Source organism: Cygnus olor, chromosome 3 (genome assembly GCF_009769625.2).
Source record: "Cygnus olor isolate bCygOlo1 chromosome 3, bCygOlo1.pri.v2, whole genome shotgun sequence".
NCBI classification, from domain to species: Eukaryota; Metazoa; Chordata; class Aves; order Anseriformes; family Anatidae; genus Cygnus; species Cygnus olor.
The window spans coordinates 26,061,201-26,077,639 of record NC_049171.1 but is presented as its reverse complement, the minus strand read 5'-3'; the positions used below and the strand labels follow the sequence as shown (position 1 = coordinate 26,077,639).

At 35.8% G+C, this 16,439-nt stretch overlaps 1 protein-coding gene across 4 annotated transcripts in view; it reads left to right on the top strand.

The window, feature by feature from the left end:
• HMGCLL1 (3-hydroxymethyl-3-methylglutaryl-CoA lyase like 1) overlaps positions 1-16,439 on the top strand; it is an 84,303-nt gene that overhangs the window by 22,087 nt on the left and 45,777 nt on the right. For all 4 annotated transcript variants that reach the window (XM_040552747.1, XM_040552750.1, XM_040552749.1 and 1 more), the window contains exons 2-5: positions 2,387-2,464; positions 3,443-3,550; positions 8,635-8,730; positions 10,587-10,735. In XM_040552747.1, the coding sequence (XP_040408681.1) occupies positions 2,387-2,464; positions 3,443-3,550; positions 8,635-8,730; positions 10,587-10,735 (431 nt within the window). The remainder of the gene's footprint in view (positions 1-2,386; positions 2,465-3,442; positions 3,551-8,634; positions 8,731-10,586; positions 10,736-16,439) is intronic.

The following is a 16,439-nucleotide window of genomic DNA, read 5'->3' as shown; positions in this document are numbered from 1 at the left end:
GATTAAATTGAATGCAAAACAAGGCTTTTCTGGATGAAGAGCCAAGATGTTTACTCCAAGCCATTAATTCATCAGCTTGAAGAGTGTAAGGGTCTGTCTGTAGTGCTGTCTTGAATTTGCATTATGCGGCTGGCCCTTATGAGAATCATCTTGTACACTGTTGTCAGTGTCATGGTCACCAACTGAATTTTAGTTGGGACTGACTAGTGTGCAGGAAGGCTACAGAGAAAGTCAGGGGATAAGAGCCCACGGCTGGAAGAGATTAAACGTGTGTAATATCACAGATGGAAAATAAAAATCAATACTTGAATGCCTTTCTGCAATGCCCATTCACACCGTTCTCTGTGAAATCCAAGGACAGCAGATCTCCTGTTAAGTGGCCACGTGAAAGGCTACGACACTTGATACAGCTGAATGTACTGTTCTGGGAAGACAGGTACAGCTCTTCAATTTCAACAAAGTTTTACCACAGTAGGAACTGAATAGGATTTACAGGATTTGGCCTGGGAATCGAACACTTTTGCCACCGAAGTTTTATGGATATTTTTCATGCTCTAAATTAAGCTTTGGTTATCATAATCTATTTTAGCTCCTTTTTTTTTTTTTTTTTCCCTTTTCCCAGTCACAGCTTTATTCATAGCAAGGCTGTGGCATTTGTCTTGTAACAAGAAGGATCTGATAATCATGAAATAACCCAGATTTATGCCCGTAGTGCTGAAGCTGTGTGTGCCATATTTGTGAAAATAACTTGGGAAAAAAAAAAAAAGAGAAACAATATGCAGCAGATGTGAAGGTTTTACCTTCACATTTTAGTAGGTTTATACTGTCAGTGAGTGTGGGCTTAGCACAGCCTGACAAAGTTTTAACTTACCAGATGTTCCACGTGATCAAATAGATACTATGCAGCTGTTTCCCATTCTTTTTACTGCACTCAGATAAATATACAGTAAATGCTCTGAAATACGTTTATTGTATTTTGGCCAGTATTTCGTCTGTTACTGTAGAGAGCTTCCTTTAATGCACGGGCACTGAGAACACAGGGAAAAAACAAGGTGCTCTAGAAGTTTGGTGCACATGGCTCACTTTCCATTGCTGTGAAAAGAAATTAGCAGCCACTTGGTAGAAACTACACTGGTGATACTAATAAGGAAGGGATGAAAAACATGTTTTAAAAGTTGTGAGATTAGCGGTCATATTTATGCGTGGCAGAAGCGACTTCTGCAGGCTGTGCCTGGTCTCTGTGCAAGCTCTGACTGCTGCATGCAGGAGTTGTCCCCTGGAGCTGACAGTTTCATGGCTCCAGTGGTCTTTAGCTGCCAGGGGAGGTAAAGGTTGTAGAGGGAGCAGCAGTCCTGCAAGTAGCTAGCACTAATCCTATCAAGGGCTTTAACACTGGAATAAAGACGCTGGGTTGGATTTTGTATTCGGTGCAAAATAGAAAACATCGCAGCTCCAGAGCTCCTGATGGGGCTGCCTGCGTTCTTCATCCTGCCTGCTCACCCGGGAGCTGGTTGGCCATCGGATTTGTTTTTAAAGATGCACAGCTTTTGGGAGTCAACCTAAGCAACTGTTATGAACTGTTGCAGGTCCTACAGGCCCAGGTTACGTTAACTACCACACCTGTCAATTTGATTGAATAACAGAGCAGCTAAATAATAAAAAAGGAAGTTTCATTTCCCTTCACCTGCTTTTTTGATCTCGTTTCTCATTCCTCCCCCTCCAACTCCCCATGCTCTCCTTAGCCCTTTGACCTTACTGCTGCCTTCTTTCTCTCCTTTCACCATCAGCCTCCTGCCTTTTCAGATCTGCTCTTAACCCTGGAAAATTTTTCTTGTCTACCAGGGGCCTTCCTTGTTCTCCTTTAAATCTTTCTTTAAAACCTTCATCTTCTAGTGGAGGAATTACTTTCATCTTTCATTAATAATCTCTTCAACATTTCTTGTCTTCTCTGCCCTGTTCCTTTCAGATTTATAGCCTAGTCTTGCAAATTTTTACACAGAAGTAACTGTTCAGTTAAATTGAGAACATTCAGGTAGAAGCTTGGAGGATGGGATCGTTTGTTTGGAAGCTTTTTGAAATGGGAATATTTCTCACTCTGTAAAACACGGTGTTCATTTATGGTTTTATGTACATTTTTATAATAAACATTTGTAGCCTCTGAGGAGCAGTGGAACGTATGTGCAGATAACTTCTGCTTTATATTCCCTAATTCAAGGTGTGGAATATATTCTCACAGAGTTTGAAAGGCAGTGAGCAAACGTACTGTTGACAGTATGACTTTATACCCTGAATAATATAAGAACCATGAAAGAGGACAAGTACAAGCTGTGCCTTTTATTTTAGAGATCTTCATTGTTTAGCGTTTCAGTATCGATTTGTGTTTCAGGAATCCCAAACATCTGGACTGCCTGAGTACATAAAGATTGTAGAAGTTGGGCCAAGGGACGGATTACAAAATGAAAAGGTAATTTTTCTCTTTTTTTTTGTGTGTGTGTTTTGACATGGATATCAGTGTCATTTTCATTGTGTAAAATGCGTACATCCTACTAATCACCATTTTTTCCATTTTGTACAGTAAGTATATTTGTATATATTAATAACTGTCTTGCATGTTAGAATAAGACTATATTATTACTGTTTAGCCAGATGTTAAATCATATCACTTCTTGCTATACTTGGTTAACTAGCCTTTCTGTTACTCAGCCACCATTTTTTCTCTGGAATTTGTTTTGTCAACTAATTGTATTATGTCATGACATAATTAGTAAGCACCACAAAACACTAGCTAGCTATTTTTTAATATGTGTTTGTGCTACATATGATACTGTAGTAGGAATAGTACAATAGATTTTGTCATATTTCCAGGTGAAATAACATGGAAAGGAGAAAAAAATCACTCTTTTGATATTATTTGCCTGAAGGGGGATAGGGAAGCATGGAAGAAGATTGAAAGAGACTGTGTAAAATACAGTACGTGTCAAAACAATCATCTCTTTCTGCAAACGGGAGGTTAAGCTTATACATGTTGATACTGATATTAAAGGTGTTAGTAGAGCTAATGGTATTACCAGAATAGGAGAATTACTCTGTCTCAGCCTTGGAGCTTTTTTTTATCCTATTTTTCTGTGGTTGGACTGTATTAGTTTCCTTTGTCACTTCTTCACTAGGCTGATCTTTGGTTACTAACAATTAGGACAAATCTATAAACAGTTACATAGTAGTGTTCCCCTATTCTTTTGTAGTGGACAAAGAAATGGAGTAGGATACTTCCTAGTGCTTTCCCTGTATTGTAGCTTCCTACTCTCAATAAACAGTACAGTTATGGTATAATGTACCAGTATAGTTCATGATTTTAAAACACATGTATTGATTATGTACTTATGACTTACAAAATTTCTTACTGCATGAAATACTTTAATATAGTATGTTTTCATGTTCACAGGTGATAGTCCCAACTGATATCAAAATTGAGTTAATCAACCGGCTTTCCAAAACAGGCCTTTCTGCAATAGAAGTGACCAGTTTCGTTTCATCCAAATGGGTGCCTCAGGTATGTAAAATCATCACCATTTCTACTTTCAATTTACATGTCATTCCATGCAGTGGAGTTTTCCAGTAGTGTAGTCTGTATAAATATAGAAGACAATGGAACAGGAGTAAATTATTATTATTATTATTATTATTTTTGTAAAATCAGATGCTGTAGTCAGGTGCTGTTTACACAATTTTCAAGTTTTGTGGTTTTATTTAGGTCCACTGAAGTTGGGCTAATTATTAAAAAGTAGTCCCAATGCATATGCATACTATATATACTAGGACTATACATACCTTTATCTGTCTGTCCCACTAATTGTATTCCAGTGAAAAACATCAAGCTGGAAGAGTTTTCATTATATTCACTTGTGTCCATTGAAGGGCTTGTTGGAACACAAAGGTTTGTAACTTCTAATTATAAGGTGCTCTGCCAGCTAATGTTATCCATAGCCATGAATTGCTTGCCTTGGAAGGGGGGGTTACCTGTGGTGAGTGCAGACACAGTCGGTGTCAACAATTGAAGAAAATGACTGGAGCGCTGCAGTGGATGGCTACAAACTCTTCAGAAGGAGTAGGCTAGGAAGGAGAGGTGGTGGGGTAACCCTGTATGTTAGGGAGTGTTTGGATTGTCTTGAGACTGATAATGGTGATAACAGGGTTGAATGTTTTTTTTTAGAGGAGGTTGCAGTGAGGTGGGCATTGGTCTTTTCTCCCAAGCAACAAGCAATAGGACAAGAGGGAATGGCCTTAAGTTGTGCCAGGGGAGGTTTAGTCTGGATAATGGGAAAAATTTCTTCACTGAAAGGGTCGTGAAACATTGGAACCAGATTTCCCAGGGAAGCGGTTGGGTCACGATTCCTGGAGGTATTTAAAAGACGTGTAGATGTGGTGCTTAGTGACATGGTTTAGTGGTAGACTTGGCAGTCTGTGGTTAATGATTGTACTTGATGATCTTGGAGGTATTTTGCAACCTAGCTGATTCTGTGATAACAAGGTACATGGCCAGGCATGGTCTTGGCTGCTCTGCAGCTGCACTGTTTCTTAGTCAGGGAGGAAGCATTAGAGTCTCAGCTTAAAAGTTGCTGCTGAGTGAAAAGGCAGTGTAGGCCACGTCAAGACTTCTTAACAGGGCTGTTCTTGGGAGCCTGTGCAAAGCCTTATTCCAGCTTTTTCTTGCTTCTAGCTTTCTTCTTCTGCCTTTCTGCTTTCTTTCCAAATCTGAAATCTTAGACGTTGTCATCACTCTCCAAACATAAAAAAAATTTCAGGTGATTTCCAATTTCTTCAGTGCAGCACTAGGGCAGGAACTTGTGTGTGTTGTTTGCAAGAAACAGCAATAAGTGGGGAATGGGATAAGGATGGGTCAGGCCTCACCTGGAGTACTGTGTCCAGTTCTGGGCTCCCCGGTACAAAAAAGACAGGGAACTCCTGGAAAGAGTCCAGCGGAGGGCCACAAAGACGGTACAGGGCCTGGAGCATCTTCCCTGTGAGGAAGGGCTGCGAGACCTGGGTCTGTTCACCTGGGGAAGAGAAGACTGAGAGGGGATCTTATCAATGTGTATAAATACCTGAGGTGTGGGAGACAGAGGGATTTGGCCAACCTCTTTTCGGTGGTTTGTGGGGATAGGACAAGGGGCAATGGCCACAAGATAGAGCACAGGAAGTTCAGCACCAACATGCAAAAGAACTTCACAGTGAGGGTGATGGAGCACTGGAACAGGCTGCCTAGGGAGGTTGTGGAGTCTCCTTCTCTGGAGATATTCAAGGCATGTCTGGACGCCTACCTGGGCAGCCTGCTCTAAGGAGCCTGCTTTGGCAGGGGGGTTGGACCTGATGGTCTTTCGAGGTCCCTTCCAACCCCTTCGATTCTGTGATTCTGTGATTCTGTGATAATTGGGTCACAGGATGCTGAGTGGGGCTAAGAGGTGTGGGAACAATGGATTGACACCATGAGTAAAGAGCAACTGGGTTGTAGGATTCTGAGCTACTTTAAAGTGAGTTGCTTCATCACTTACGTAGTGATAAAGATTTGAGAATATGAAGTCAAGTTACAGAGTGACAAATTCAAGTATCCATATGAAGAGCAGTGCAGCTGATCTCTGGGGAACATTCATGGTAGAGGGGACTTCTTGTGGAAGCAACTCCGATTCAGAGATGTACAATCAAGTGAAGAAAATCCAGGTACGCAGAGCTTGTACAAATGGAGGAAACTTCTCAGAAATGCTCCCTAGCACCAAATCAAGGCAGCAGACTCCACTGAGTCTGAAACTAAAATCCCACTGTATGCACAGGAACAGTTGAGTATTTGTATGTTTAGTAAGGACTGTGCAAGTTGTTTACAAAGTAAAACTCAAAAGTAATTAGTATGAGAAAATATTTTTTTTAAAACAATTTTGTTTGCACATCTTCTGTCAAAATGTATAAAAAAGTTTGTCCAGTTTAAGCTGAGAATGCATCCTGGAACTGAACTGTGTTCCAGGCTTTCCTCTGGGAAAAACATGGTATGATCATACTTTTTCTTATCATGAGGTAGCAGAGTGAACTGGCTGTATAGCACATACTGATTAATTTTAATGTTCCTAGGATCACTAGAGAAGGGCCCAAAGGAAGGATAATATGAAAGAGGAAGAGGACACTGACAAAGCAGAATTTTTTTGGTGGCAACATAGGAACAACATGCATTCAGACTGTGTTGATTAAAAGTGTATATGCTAGGTTTTTCCAAGTGTCATCAAACTTCGGTGGTTACAACAGAGAATAATAAAGACTTTTTGAATATAAGAAGAAAAAGAAGAAAAAGTAAAACAAAGGTGTATTTCTTCCTTTCATGTTTAATTATTTCCTTTTCCTATGGGTCATTAAGAATACCAAATTTAGAACAAGTTTGTCAGTTTTAGGAAAAATGAACAATCCCTTCTTATCTTAAATTCATGTCTGAATATTTTATTTTAGTGGCTTTATTTGGGTTTAAATTGTTTTTTTTATTTAAAAGATAAGATTGTGTTGCTCTGATAGGAAGTGCAGTCCTGACTTTGTCTTTTCTTTGCTCCTTTTTTTTTTATTTTCATAGGTCATGGGAATAGAATTCATGGTTATGTTTAGATCACTCATTCATTTATTTCTTTTTTTAGTATTTTAAAGCTCTTTTATGGTTTCCCATCCACTGTTTTTTTTGGCAGTGATTTTATTGCTGAAAAAAGCTAAAAGAAAAAGTTCCACAGTAGCAAGATGCCATATAAAACAGGATCCCACACCTATAACCTAAATGGCCAAAAATTATAAATAACTTAGCTTAGAAAGCTTATTTTTAAAGAAATTTGGAAAAGAAATAATTTATTACAATTTAAAATCTTCTAACATGCAATATATGTTAAAATGGGATTTTACCTACAGGAAAAGTAGTAATGGGACAAATGTAGTACATAAAATATTACTTGGACCTGGCAGCTTCATACCGTTTGAAACTGTGTCATTTTGGATTTCTAGTATATTTTAAGTTAGGCTATAATTTTAAAGAATGGAATTAGTTCCAACATTTGCTATTTAATTAGTCATTTAGTTTTAAACATTCTCCCTTGCCCTGAGAAATTTTACTAAATTAAGGAATGAAACATTGTTCTTAAACCAACAAGGCAACACAGAAAGTCTTTTGTGTGTTTATCAGATATGTTAGATGATCATACTGGTTTAGTTTACATTAGAAGCAATTACTAAAAGTTGCATTATACCATCACTTGATTCCTAATGGAAAATAAGTTGTACCTGGCTATAAGACACATTTCATACCATGTATCCCCTTTATAGACGCATGGTGGGCTTGCATTGGAGGGGACATGCATGCATTTTTCTGGCATTTTTAGTTCATCCGTATTCATAAGAGAAAACCAATGACATGAAGATTCTAGGTTGATGGTAGTACTGGCACTTAATAATCTGCTATAATTTAATAGAATGTGCTTAGAATTGTCATACTGCAAAACTATCAATATCTTATCCATTCCAAATTACATGTTACAAAAGCTTTGTAGTTCATCTATTTTTTCATACAGTATTCCTAAACTGACTTTTCATGAGTGTGAAAAGAATAAGAAATCCAATTCAATATCAGAATAAGTATTGTTTGCTTGGAAAATTTTCATATATTAGAGATGATTTAAACAGTATTTAAAACACACTATTGAGATTAATTTTGTAAAACTCAAAATCTGTAAGACATGAAATACAAAGGATATGCATTATTTTACCTTTATTGTTTTCATAGACAACATTAAAAATAAACTTGATTTTCTTCCACTTCTTTCAAGAAATAAATTGTCTAAATAATCTACAGTTTATTACATGAATAAGTCATTGATTCATCTTCTTGATTACTACAGGGAGCTATATTGAATCTTGAGTGAGAAAAGCTTGAGTATATCTTACAAAGGTAGAATTTCTCTAGTGAGGGGAGGCTAAGGAAAACAAATGCTTCAATAAGTATTGTTCTTTGACCTTGTTGTAATAAACAGTATGTTCTTCTTTTAAAAGAAAATCCTAAGTATATTAAAATGTTGCACTATGCAGAGTTCTGTATTTTGCTTTATTGTTTTATGAATAGACTTATGATTAGTCTTTTCAAATATTCTGGTTACAGTGTTGCATAGGTTCAATTACAGGTAAGACTGAAGTCACGTTAGTAAGAGTTCTGAGAATTCAGTATGTGGACAGTTTCAAAATTTAGTTATTCTGTTAGTTCCACCTATGGAATCCATTAAGGTAGTTTTAAAGTTACAATAACAATTGATGATTAATATGAAAAAAAGTTTTTCAGTGTATGATGCAATTTATGTTGTTACAGATACACACAAAAAGAACATTTTCATAATTTTAGCTCCAATTCTGTATTCAAGTAGAATTTGAATGCTTGCAGCTCAAGTATTCAAAAGTTAAGAAATGCGAGAAAGGGCACTTGTACAACCTCAGTTTAATCCCTTTGCTGTTATCCTTTCTGTATGAACTGTATACTTAATCTAGACAATAGCACTATCTAAGTGATTTTTTGCTTAGATACATAAAATCAAAAAATAATTGCCAATCAATACCGTTTTTTCTATGTTTTAGATGGCAGATCATAAAGAAGTAATGAGAGGCATTGAGCGACATCCTGGAGTCCGATATCCTGTTCTCACGCCTAACCTTCAAGGTTTTCATTCTGCTGTAAGTGCATTTGTAAAAGATGTCCACAATTACCTCCTTCCTGTTTTCCTGTTTTCCTTCGCTTCCAGCTCAGTACCATAAACTAGCTATTTATCATGTACCCTATCCTGTTAGAGCTAAACTATGCTTTTTTTTTTTTCTTTTAATGAAAAACTCTGAGTCTTCATCGTGAAAAATGACTGAATTCACAGAGTGATGTTAAGTTCTATATATTCAAGCTTTAATGAAAGTATCATTCAATCAGTCTTTGGAAGTTCCTATAAATGATGATTGCATGTAAAGAGAAGGAGAATTCCTTTTACTTCTTTGACTTGTTGGCCCTGGAAAAGGTTCTAAAAAGTGTGTTTTCTTATTGGAAAGTAGTGAGTGAATTAAATGAAAATGGTTTATAGGAATGTATTAGATTTCTTAAATTTCGCATTTCATTTCAGTAGGGTTCAAAAATTGTTAATTGTTTCAGTTCATACTAGAAAATATTAAGAATGACAGGACTTGAAGTGTTTGGAGTTACAAAAATGGAACATTTCAGTCTTCATAAAACAATAATTTTTTTCTGTGTTTTCTGAAAATTTTTTTAGGCTTCTGTGACTTGCCTTGATATAGGACAAGCCATATTTGAAAGATGTATTTCTTGATGGACATTTGTGTATAGTCTGTCATTCAGGTTCTATACTGCACATGCAATCTCTGTTAAAACACGCAATCTCCTGTACATAGGCGAGTCAACCATTGGTAGTCAGATTTATAGTGCCACAACTGTGTCTACAGCGGTAGCTTGTATGAATTAAATTATATCTTTACATACTCTACTTAGAGATATAGTGAAGAGAAAAAAATAAAGAAATAGTTGCAGGTGATTCCTGAATTCTTTCTTGCTGCTATGTTATTTTTTCCCTCTATTTGAAAGGGTTTTTGTTCCTGTAACAGTTGCTGAAGTTTGGAAGTTACCCCTCAGGAGCAGAAGGCAAAGGGAAAAAAGTGAGAAAAAATGAGCTAGAAAAAATGATTTTATTATTTTATTTTAATTTAATTTAATTTAATTTAATTTAATTTAATTTAATTTTATTTGTAGAAAAAGAGTAGTATTCTCACTGGAAAGTGAGAATTAATTAATTAGCTATTCTCTTAAGTTTAAATGTTTTCTCCAATCACTTGACTTTCATCATTCTGATTTACCTCGTGTTACTTGATTTACTGAGTACAAGCTCAGGCTAATTGCCCCTTTGGTGAAGCAAAAACATTGACACATTCTCTAGGCTGGTATTTGCTTAGAGACTTTTTCTCAGCGGACTCCAGATATACATTCTATGTATTGTCCCTATCAACTATGACACCAAGACCAGTGGAGCTCTGGATCCCACAGTTGACTGTATCAAGGAAATTCCTGTTGGTTACTGTTGCTGGTGTACCAACATGCAGGATACAGAGCCTGTCCTAAGTGTTAGAATGACTTCCTGGCATTCACTAGGAACAGGATTTTTTAGAGGATGGATATTTCAGGGATGTTATATGATCTTTTCTTTTTGTGAAAAATGAAATGTAAGTATCAATCATTGTTATTTTTGGAGTGTGTTCACATAATTTCCTACATTTCAATACCTACATTTATCACTTCAGAAATGTACGTGTATCCAATTGCTAAGAAGAGAAAGGAAATTTGCCACAGTGTAATGAACTCAAAGTTTAATTCAATTGGTTTGTATGCAGTAGATTAAAAATAATGTAATTAAACTATTATTTGAGATACAGATGAGACTTATAACGTACTTTAAAGTTCTAGAATGTCTTACAGAATTAAACAATCTAAACTTCTAATGCAGCGTTATGCTTTTGTTTTGTTGAAATGTATTTTTCAGATTGCAGCAGGAGCTACAGAAATCTCAGTATTTGGTGCAGCATCTGAATCTTTTAGCAAAATGAATATTAATTGTTCTATTGAAGAAAGCATAGAAAAATTTGAAGAAGTTGTTAAATCAGCAAGGAATATGAATATTCCAGTGCGTGGGTAAATATAAAGATTCTTAAGTAATACAGAGATATTGGAGTCACTGTTAAAGGGATTATTTTTGTACCAGTAGAAAAGGATACTACCAAATTTTTACATCTTAATTTAATGAAATAAGTCTTTATTGTGAAAATACTTTTTTAAAAAATACATATATTTATTTTGTTCTATATCTTGTAAATCCTAATGACAACTAGTTTTTCTGGAAATTGAAAAAAATAACTGTATCTACATATCCATTTACTCTGCAAATTTTTATATTATCACAGGTGACAGAATAAAATTTGTTTTGTGTTGCTGAGAACTTATAACATTGTTTCCTGAACCTTAAAAAGTATCCTGCATGTAGAATAATAGTATTGATAATGTATCACTTAATACACTGTAGGATCAAGGTATAAAAATGATGGAACAAATTTTTTCCTAAAGACAAAAAATTTCATGATGGTTATTCTGAAATCTACAGAAGCTGAAGTGTATGGAGTATCTAGTGCATGCAACTCTGAAATCTTCCAGTATTTATCTTTATCTAGAGTATTTTATTTTAAAGTTAAAATACTTAGGGGTACTGGCCCTTGGACAGTCTTTCTTTTTCATTTGCTTTTTCTGTTGTATTACACAGAGCTGCATATCTAAGATTATTGGTGAATGTCCTCGTGGATACAGTAACGTTCATATAGTTTCAAGATGAAGCTCAACAGTGAGGTCCATTGAGGGTTATTAGTCATACAAACTACATACAAACTCAGGCTAAGGAAGTACCTGGAGCTGAAAAGTGGTAGAGGTAGATACCTCACAGGCTTAGTGCTTGGAAACCTGTCGGGAATAAATACTGGGATTTCTCTTTCCTTCAGAAATAGTGAAGAGGTAATGCTACTGCTCTCTTGCACAATACTGTGGTAGTTTGAGTATTTGCCTTGAGAAGGGCAGATCTGACTTCTAGTTCTTCCTCAGCCTCAGAGGATCAGAGAATAACAGAATGGATGAGGTTGAAAGGAACCTCTGGAGGTCATCCTGTCCAACACAAGGATTTTAACGCACATCCATCCAACAAAGGGTTTTGACACACAGCTTGTAAGTGCTCAATCCTTTTTGCCTAGCCTGGTTATGTGTTTCAGGTGGACAATCACTTAGATAGACAGGTAATAACTTTCAGTGTATTAAGAAACATGAATTTGTACCAGAGTTTAAATACTCTGCCTAGCTACTAATCTCTCAGGTAGAGTCAGGTTTTGCCTTCCTGAGCAACATCTCTTATAAGAAGTGTGTTGTTTAACAGGTCTCTACACCTATTTGCTGTGTTTGTCTGAAAGTAAACTCTGAGCTGAGAAGATAACTAGCAACTTAAGTTCTCCAGGAGGATTAAGATCAGGGATTAATCAGCCAGAATTGTAGGTCCCAGATAGGTGTAGGTAAGAGGACAGACAGTCAATTCAGAAAAGGCAGCATGTGTATAGCAACAAACCTTTAGCACTGGTGAACATTTGTTCACAAAATTTCTGTCTTCCGGTTTCCTCAGATGTCTAAGCATGTCAAGCAGTATTTTCTTTCATGTTCCTGCATTTCACTACCAAAATTCAAACAAATGGCACAATAGAGCCAATCTTGATGGTTATCAAGGGAATCCTCAAAGCTTGTGCATTGTATGTATTTTTGGATAGCTATGGGTGTCAATAAATGGACTTTGCAACTGGTCCAGAAGATGTAAACTACAGCTGATGAACAAGCTTCCTGTGGTGGACTCTAAGTTGATGTTGGAACTTAAAATGGTAACTAATCTTCTCTGCACTAGTTTGCACACGCTTAAGAAAGTGGAACCCTGCTGCTTCTTTTCCGCAAATGTGTGTCTAAGGCATTTGTAATATGCCAGCAGAAGCTATTCTGGCTCTGATACACTGACACGTGATGGAAATGGCTGTTCCCACAATAGGATTCTACAACATTCCCATACATTTATTGTTAACTACCTGATCAATCATATGTGGTCACACAGCAGAAAAGAATGAGAAAGCACCAGGTTGGGAAGACACTTAGAAAGAGGATGAATTAAGAGGCAGAAAATGGTTAAACAGAGAAGCAGAACAGAATAAGACAAGAATAATATTAAAATAATTAATAATAAAAAGAAAGAAAACAAACTTAGAAGATATAGTGAGAGGGATATCAATAGTCATGTAAGGAAGCAAACAGTGAAGAGCAGCAATCCAGAGATGAACAAAAATAAGATAATTTAACCCAGAGAAAATATAATCAGATTATGTTTTAGAAGTGCTTACTTTGTGCATCCAGTGCAAAGATCTGTAATTTCACTTCAGTGTGCAAACCTAAGCAAACTTCACATAGTATATGCAGGACAATTTTATTGAGTCTGTCATGCCAGGTGCAACATGTTACACAACGCTTCAGCAGTGGACTGCTAAATATCAGATATGCTATAAAATGAACAGATTTGAAGCTGTGAATGAAAATGATGTAAGTCTATTCCAGCTATAGCTATCTTCCTCAGCCTTACAAGTCTAAGAAAAGTGAATCATTGAGAGCAGGAGGCCACTGACAGAATGATTGCCTTTGTAGGACTGTAACTGAGTAAAGAATCCAATTAGAAGGGATTAGTACATCGAAGTGTGTTTATATTACAGCTATCTTCAGCACAGAATATTAGCTTGGGAACTAATTTATCTAGTGAAAATTAGAGATTGAGACATTGAGATATAAGATACTAAACTAAAGTTATATTTCAACAAATCAATAATTTTAGGAGAAGACTGACTAGTATTTGTCCAAGGGGATCTAACTTAATTCAATAGTGAAGTTGCTAATCTGCTAGAACTCTGACAAGAATCTAAATGGCAGGAAATGGAGCTTTCTTTCATAGCCAGAAAACCTGAACTAATAATTCAAAGTATCTAAAGCATCATCTGAATATGGTTTTCAGTATATGAAAATATTGAAAAGAAAGTTTTGAGCATGCTAATAAGTTAGAAAATAAACCAGAACCAGTTAATACAATCCATTTAGATTTTTAGTGCTCATTTAAAAAATCCCTTCCAGGAAGATTTTGAAGAGGCAAATTAGTAATTAATGAGAAATGAAATGTTGTTAGGGATCACAGTCCAGACAAATAATGTTTTCAAGGGAATAGTTACCAACTATTGTGATACACTGAGTCTTTTATCTGCACGTTCATACTCATTCAGACACACTCCTCGTGGGTTACAGAAATCTGTAGGAAGCACTGAGACTGAATGATTGCTTAGAAATAAAAAGGATTGATTAGCGTCCATCTACCTCAGTATTTTCTGTTAAGGTTCAATATACTGTCTTTTGTAGACTAGAATTCTGAAAACCAGAAAAAAAGTCCAGGCACATGAACATGCAGAGTACAAGACTCTAATGGCAGATCTCTTGAACAAAGTTCTAGAAGGTGGACTTGAAACTTCTAATTAGTTAAAAAATAAAGAAATACCCATAAAGAGGAAGCATCAGTTCTGAATGCCAAATCCAGGAAGTAAATAAATCTGTTTACAGTATTTCTGCTGCTTATGATAGGAAGATTATGGAAGCAGACCATCAATTCCAGCTCAATTCTAGAAGTCTTGTGCTAATACCCAACAAAAGCCTGCACTGCTACAGGGAATTCCTTAGGACTTGAGTGGAGGTGGTTCATTAGTTCCCAAATATTGCAGTACATTTAGAAGACTTGTGGAGATTTACATTGCATTCAATGATATAAAACAGAGGGCTTCTCCTTCTTACTGAAAAAAAAAAAAAACATGTAGAAGATAATCAGGAAGGGGAACTTAAAAAAAACAGTTTAGGTAGAAATATTCACTGCAATCAAAGTGACTTTTTCCTGGAGATAAAACAATGAAAAGAGTTAGTTATTGAAGCCTGTGATTTATGATCTTGATTTATGATCCCATATAGCTGCTACTATAAAAATTACTTTTACTGACAGATGAAATAAATGGCATTTTCCCTGAAACTTTTTTGTATCCTTTGCGAGATTCTCTGAATGTTGAGACAATTGGGACTTCGTAACAAGTTGTTCTTTATGCTGTTCTGCCCAGATCTGTATTGTAAATGTCACATACACAAGTCAAGCAGGGGCAGAAACTGACTTTCAATATTTGAAATTTGGGAGTTTCTGTTAAATGATGTCAAACCTGGCATTTTAGAAACTAAAGGATGGGATATTACTTAATTTATCAGTCAGCATTCAGTATTTAGAACTGGTACTTATTGTTTCACTGATTGTTTCTTAATTTCAAGGAGAAGATTAGTTTCCGGTTTCATTTTGTTGAGTGGCATTTATTTATAATTATTACATATTGATTATAGCTGTTGTTGTAACATGAGGCAAAGCTGAGCATGACAACATGACAAGTCTGAGATTGTTGTCCTAAATTTGTTTTTAGTTACCAGAGAGAAACAGGCAGCCTTTAGGCTATAATTTATCACGTGTGCTTTCTTAAGTACCTGCCTTAGGATAAGATGGATCACTCTCTGAATGATCCTTTTGGCTGCAAAGGAGCTTGGATCCTATGCTATATTAGTCACACTATAGATTGGCCTGTTTAAGGCATGGACTGTAGGTGATTATCTTTGATATCAAAAGTTAGAGCAGCTAAACCCCATTCTACCTGTGCATATACTAAAGATTAGCATCTTGTAATTTATGTAAATTGCAATAGATACAATGAATGTATTATTAGGCTTTATGGTGCAAGGTAGCACTAAATGAAGCTGTGGAGTATTAGGGCAAAGATTTGCACTCCGTGCATTGAGAATTAACTTTTTTTTTTTTTTTTTTTTTTAATCACTGCTTTAGAGAATAGCTACTTATAAAGAACTGTGGCCAAACTCTGCAGCCTTTACTCAAGAAAGCTCCCAGGACTGCACATTTTGGCTTCTAATGTAAATTTTCTAGGCTAAATATTTTGCTTGAATTACTTAGGTAATAAAAATATTAATATGCATAAATTTATATTAATTTCAATGCAGAGATTGTTTCCTTTCTAAAGCACTATTGTTGTTTAAAGTGTTATTTATTTGCAGGAAATGGATAATTTAGTGCCTTGCCCTAACACCTTATTTGAGCAGTTCAAAAATACTTCCAAAAATAATTTTAAGGGGTTCAAATTTTATTTCCTATTTTTACTGGCATTTTTGAATTTATGTAGTGAGTGTAAATCATTGGCAATCCTTGAATCTTATGAAAAATGCACTCAAACAGTTGAAACTAAACTTTAAGCTTTTGCATGTCTTAACTGTTGCTACAGCTGCACTAACATTGACTCGATCATCATCCAGAAAATTTATGTTGTCAGCTGTCACATTTAAAATCTGTAGCACAGCACACAGTTTTCTAAATGTTTACTAAATTAGTTCAAATGTTTATGAAAAATTGAAATCTTGCATATGGTCTTAGAAGTTAGACTATTTATTAGTATCATAAAGGGGTTTTAATTTTTATTTTTTTGTACATGCATAAAAACTTTACAATAACATCTGGGACACATTCTGTGAAGACACTGCCAAATCAGTGTTATAAACTGTGGTCAGCTAATGACTACTATGCATATTTTGCATGTGACATGGCACAAAATACTGCTGGTTTTAGGATTGCATCTTTTAATACATAATTCAGGTACAGTTAAAAGTATCATCTTTTTCAGTGATTAAAAATGGATTTTTTACCAAT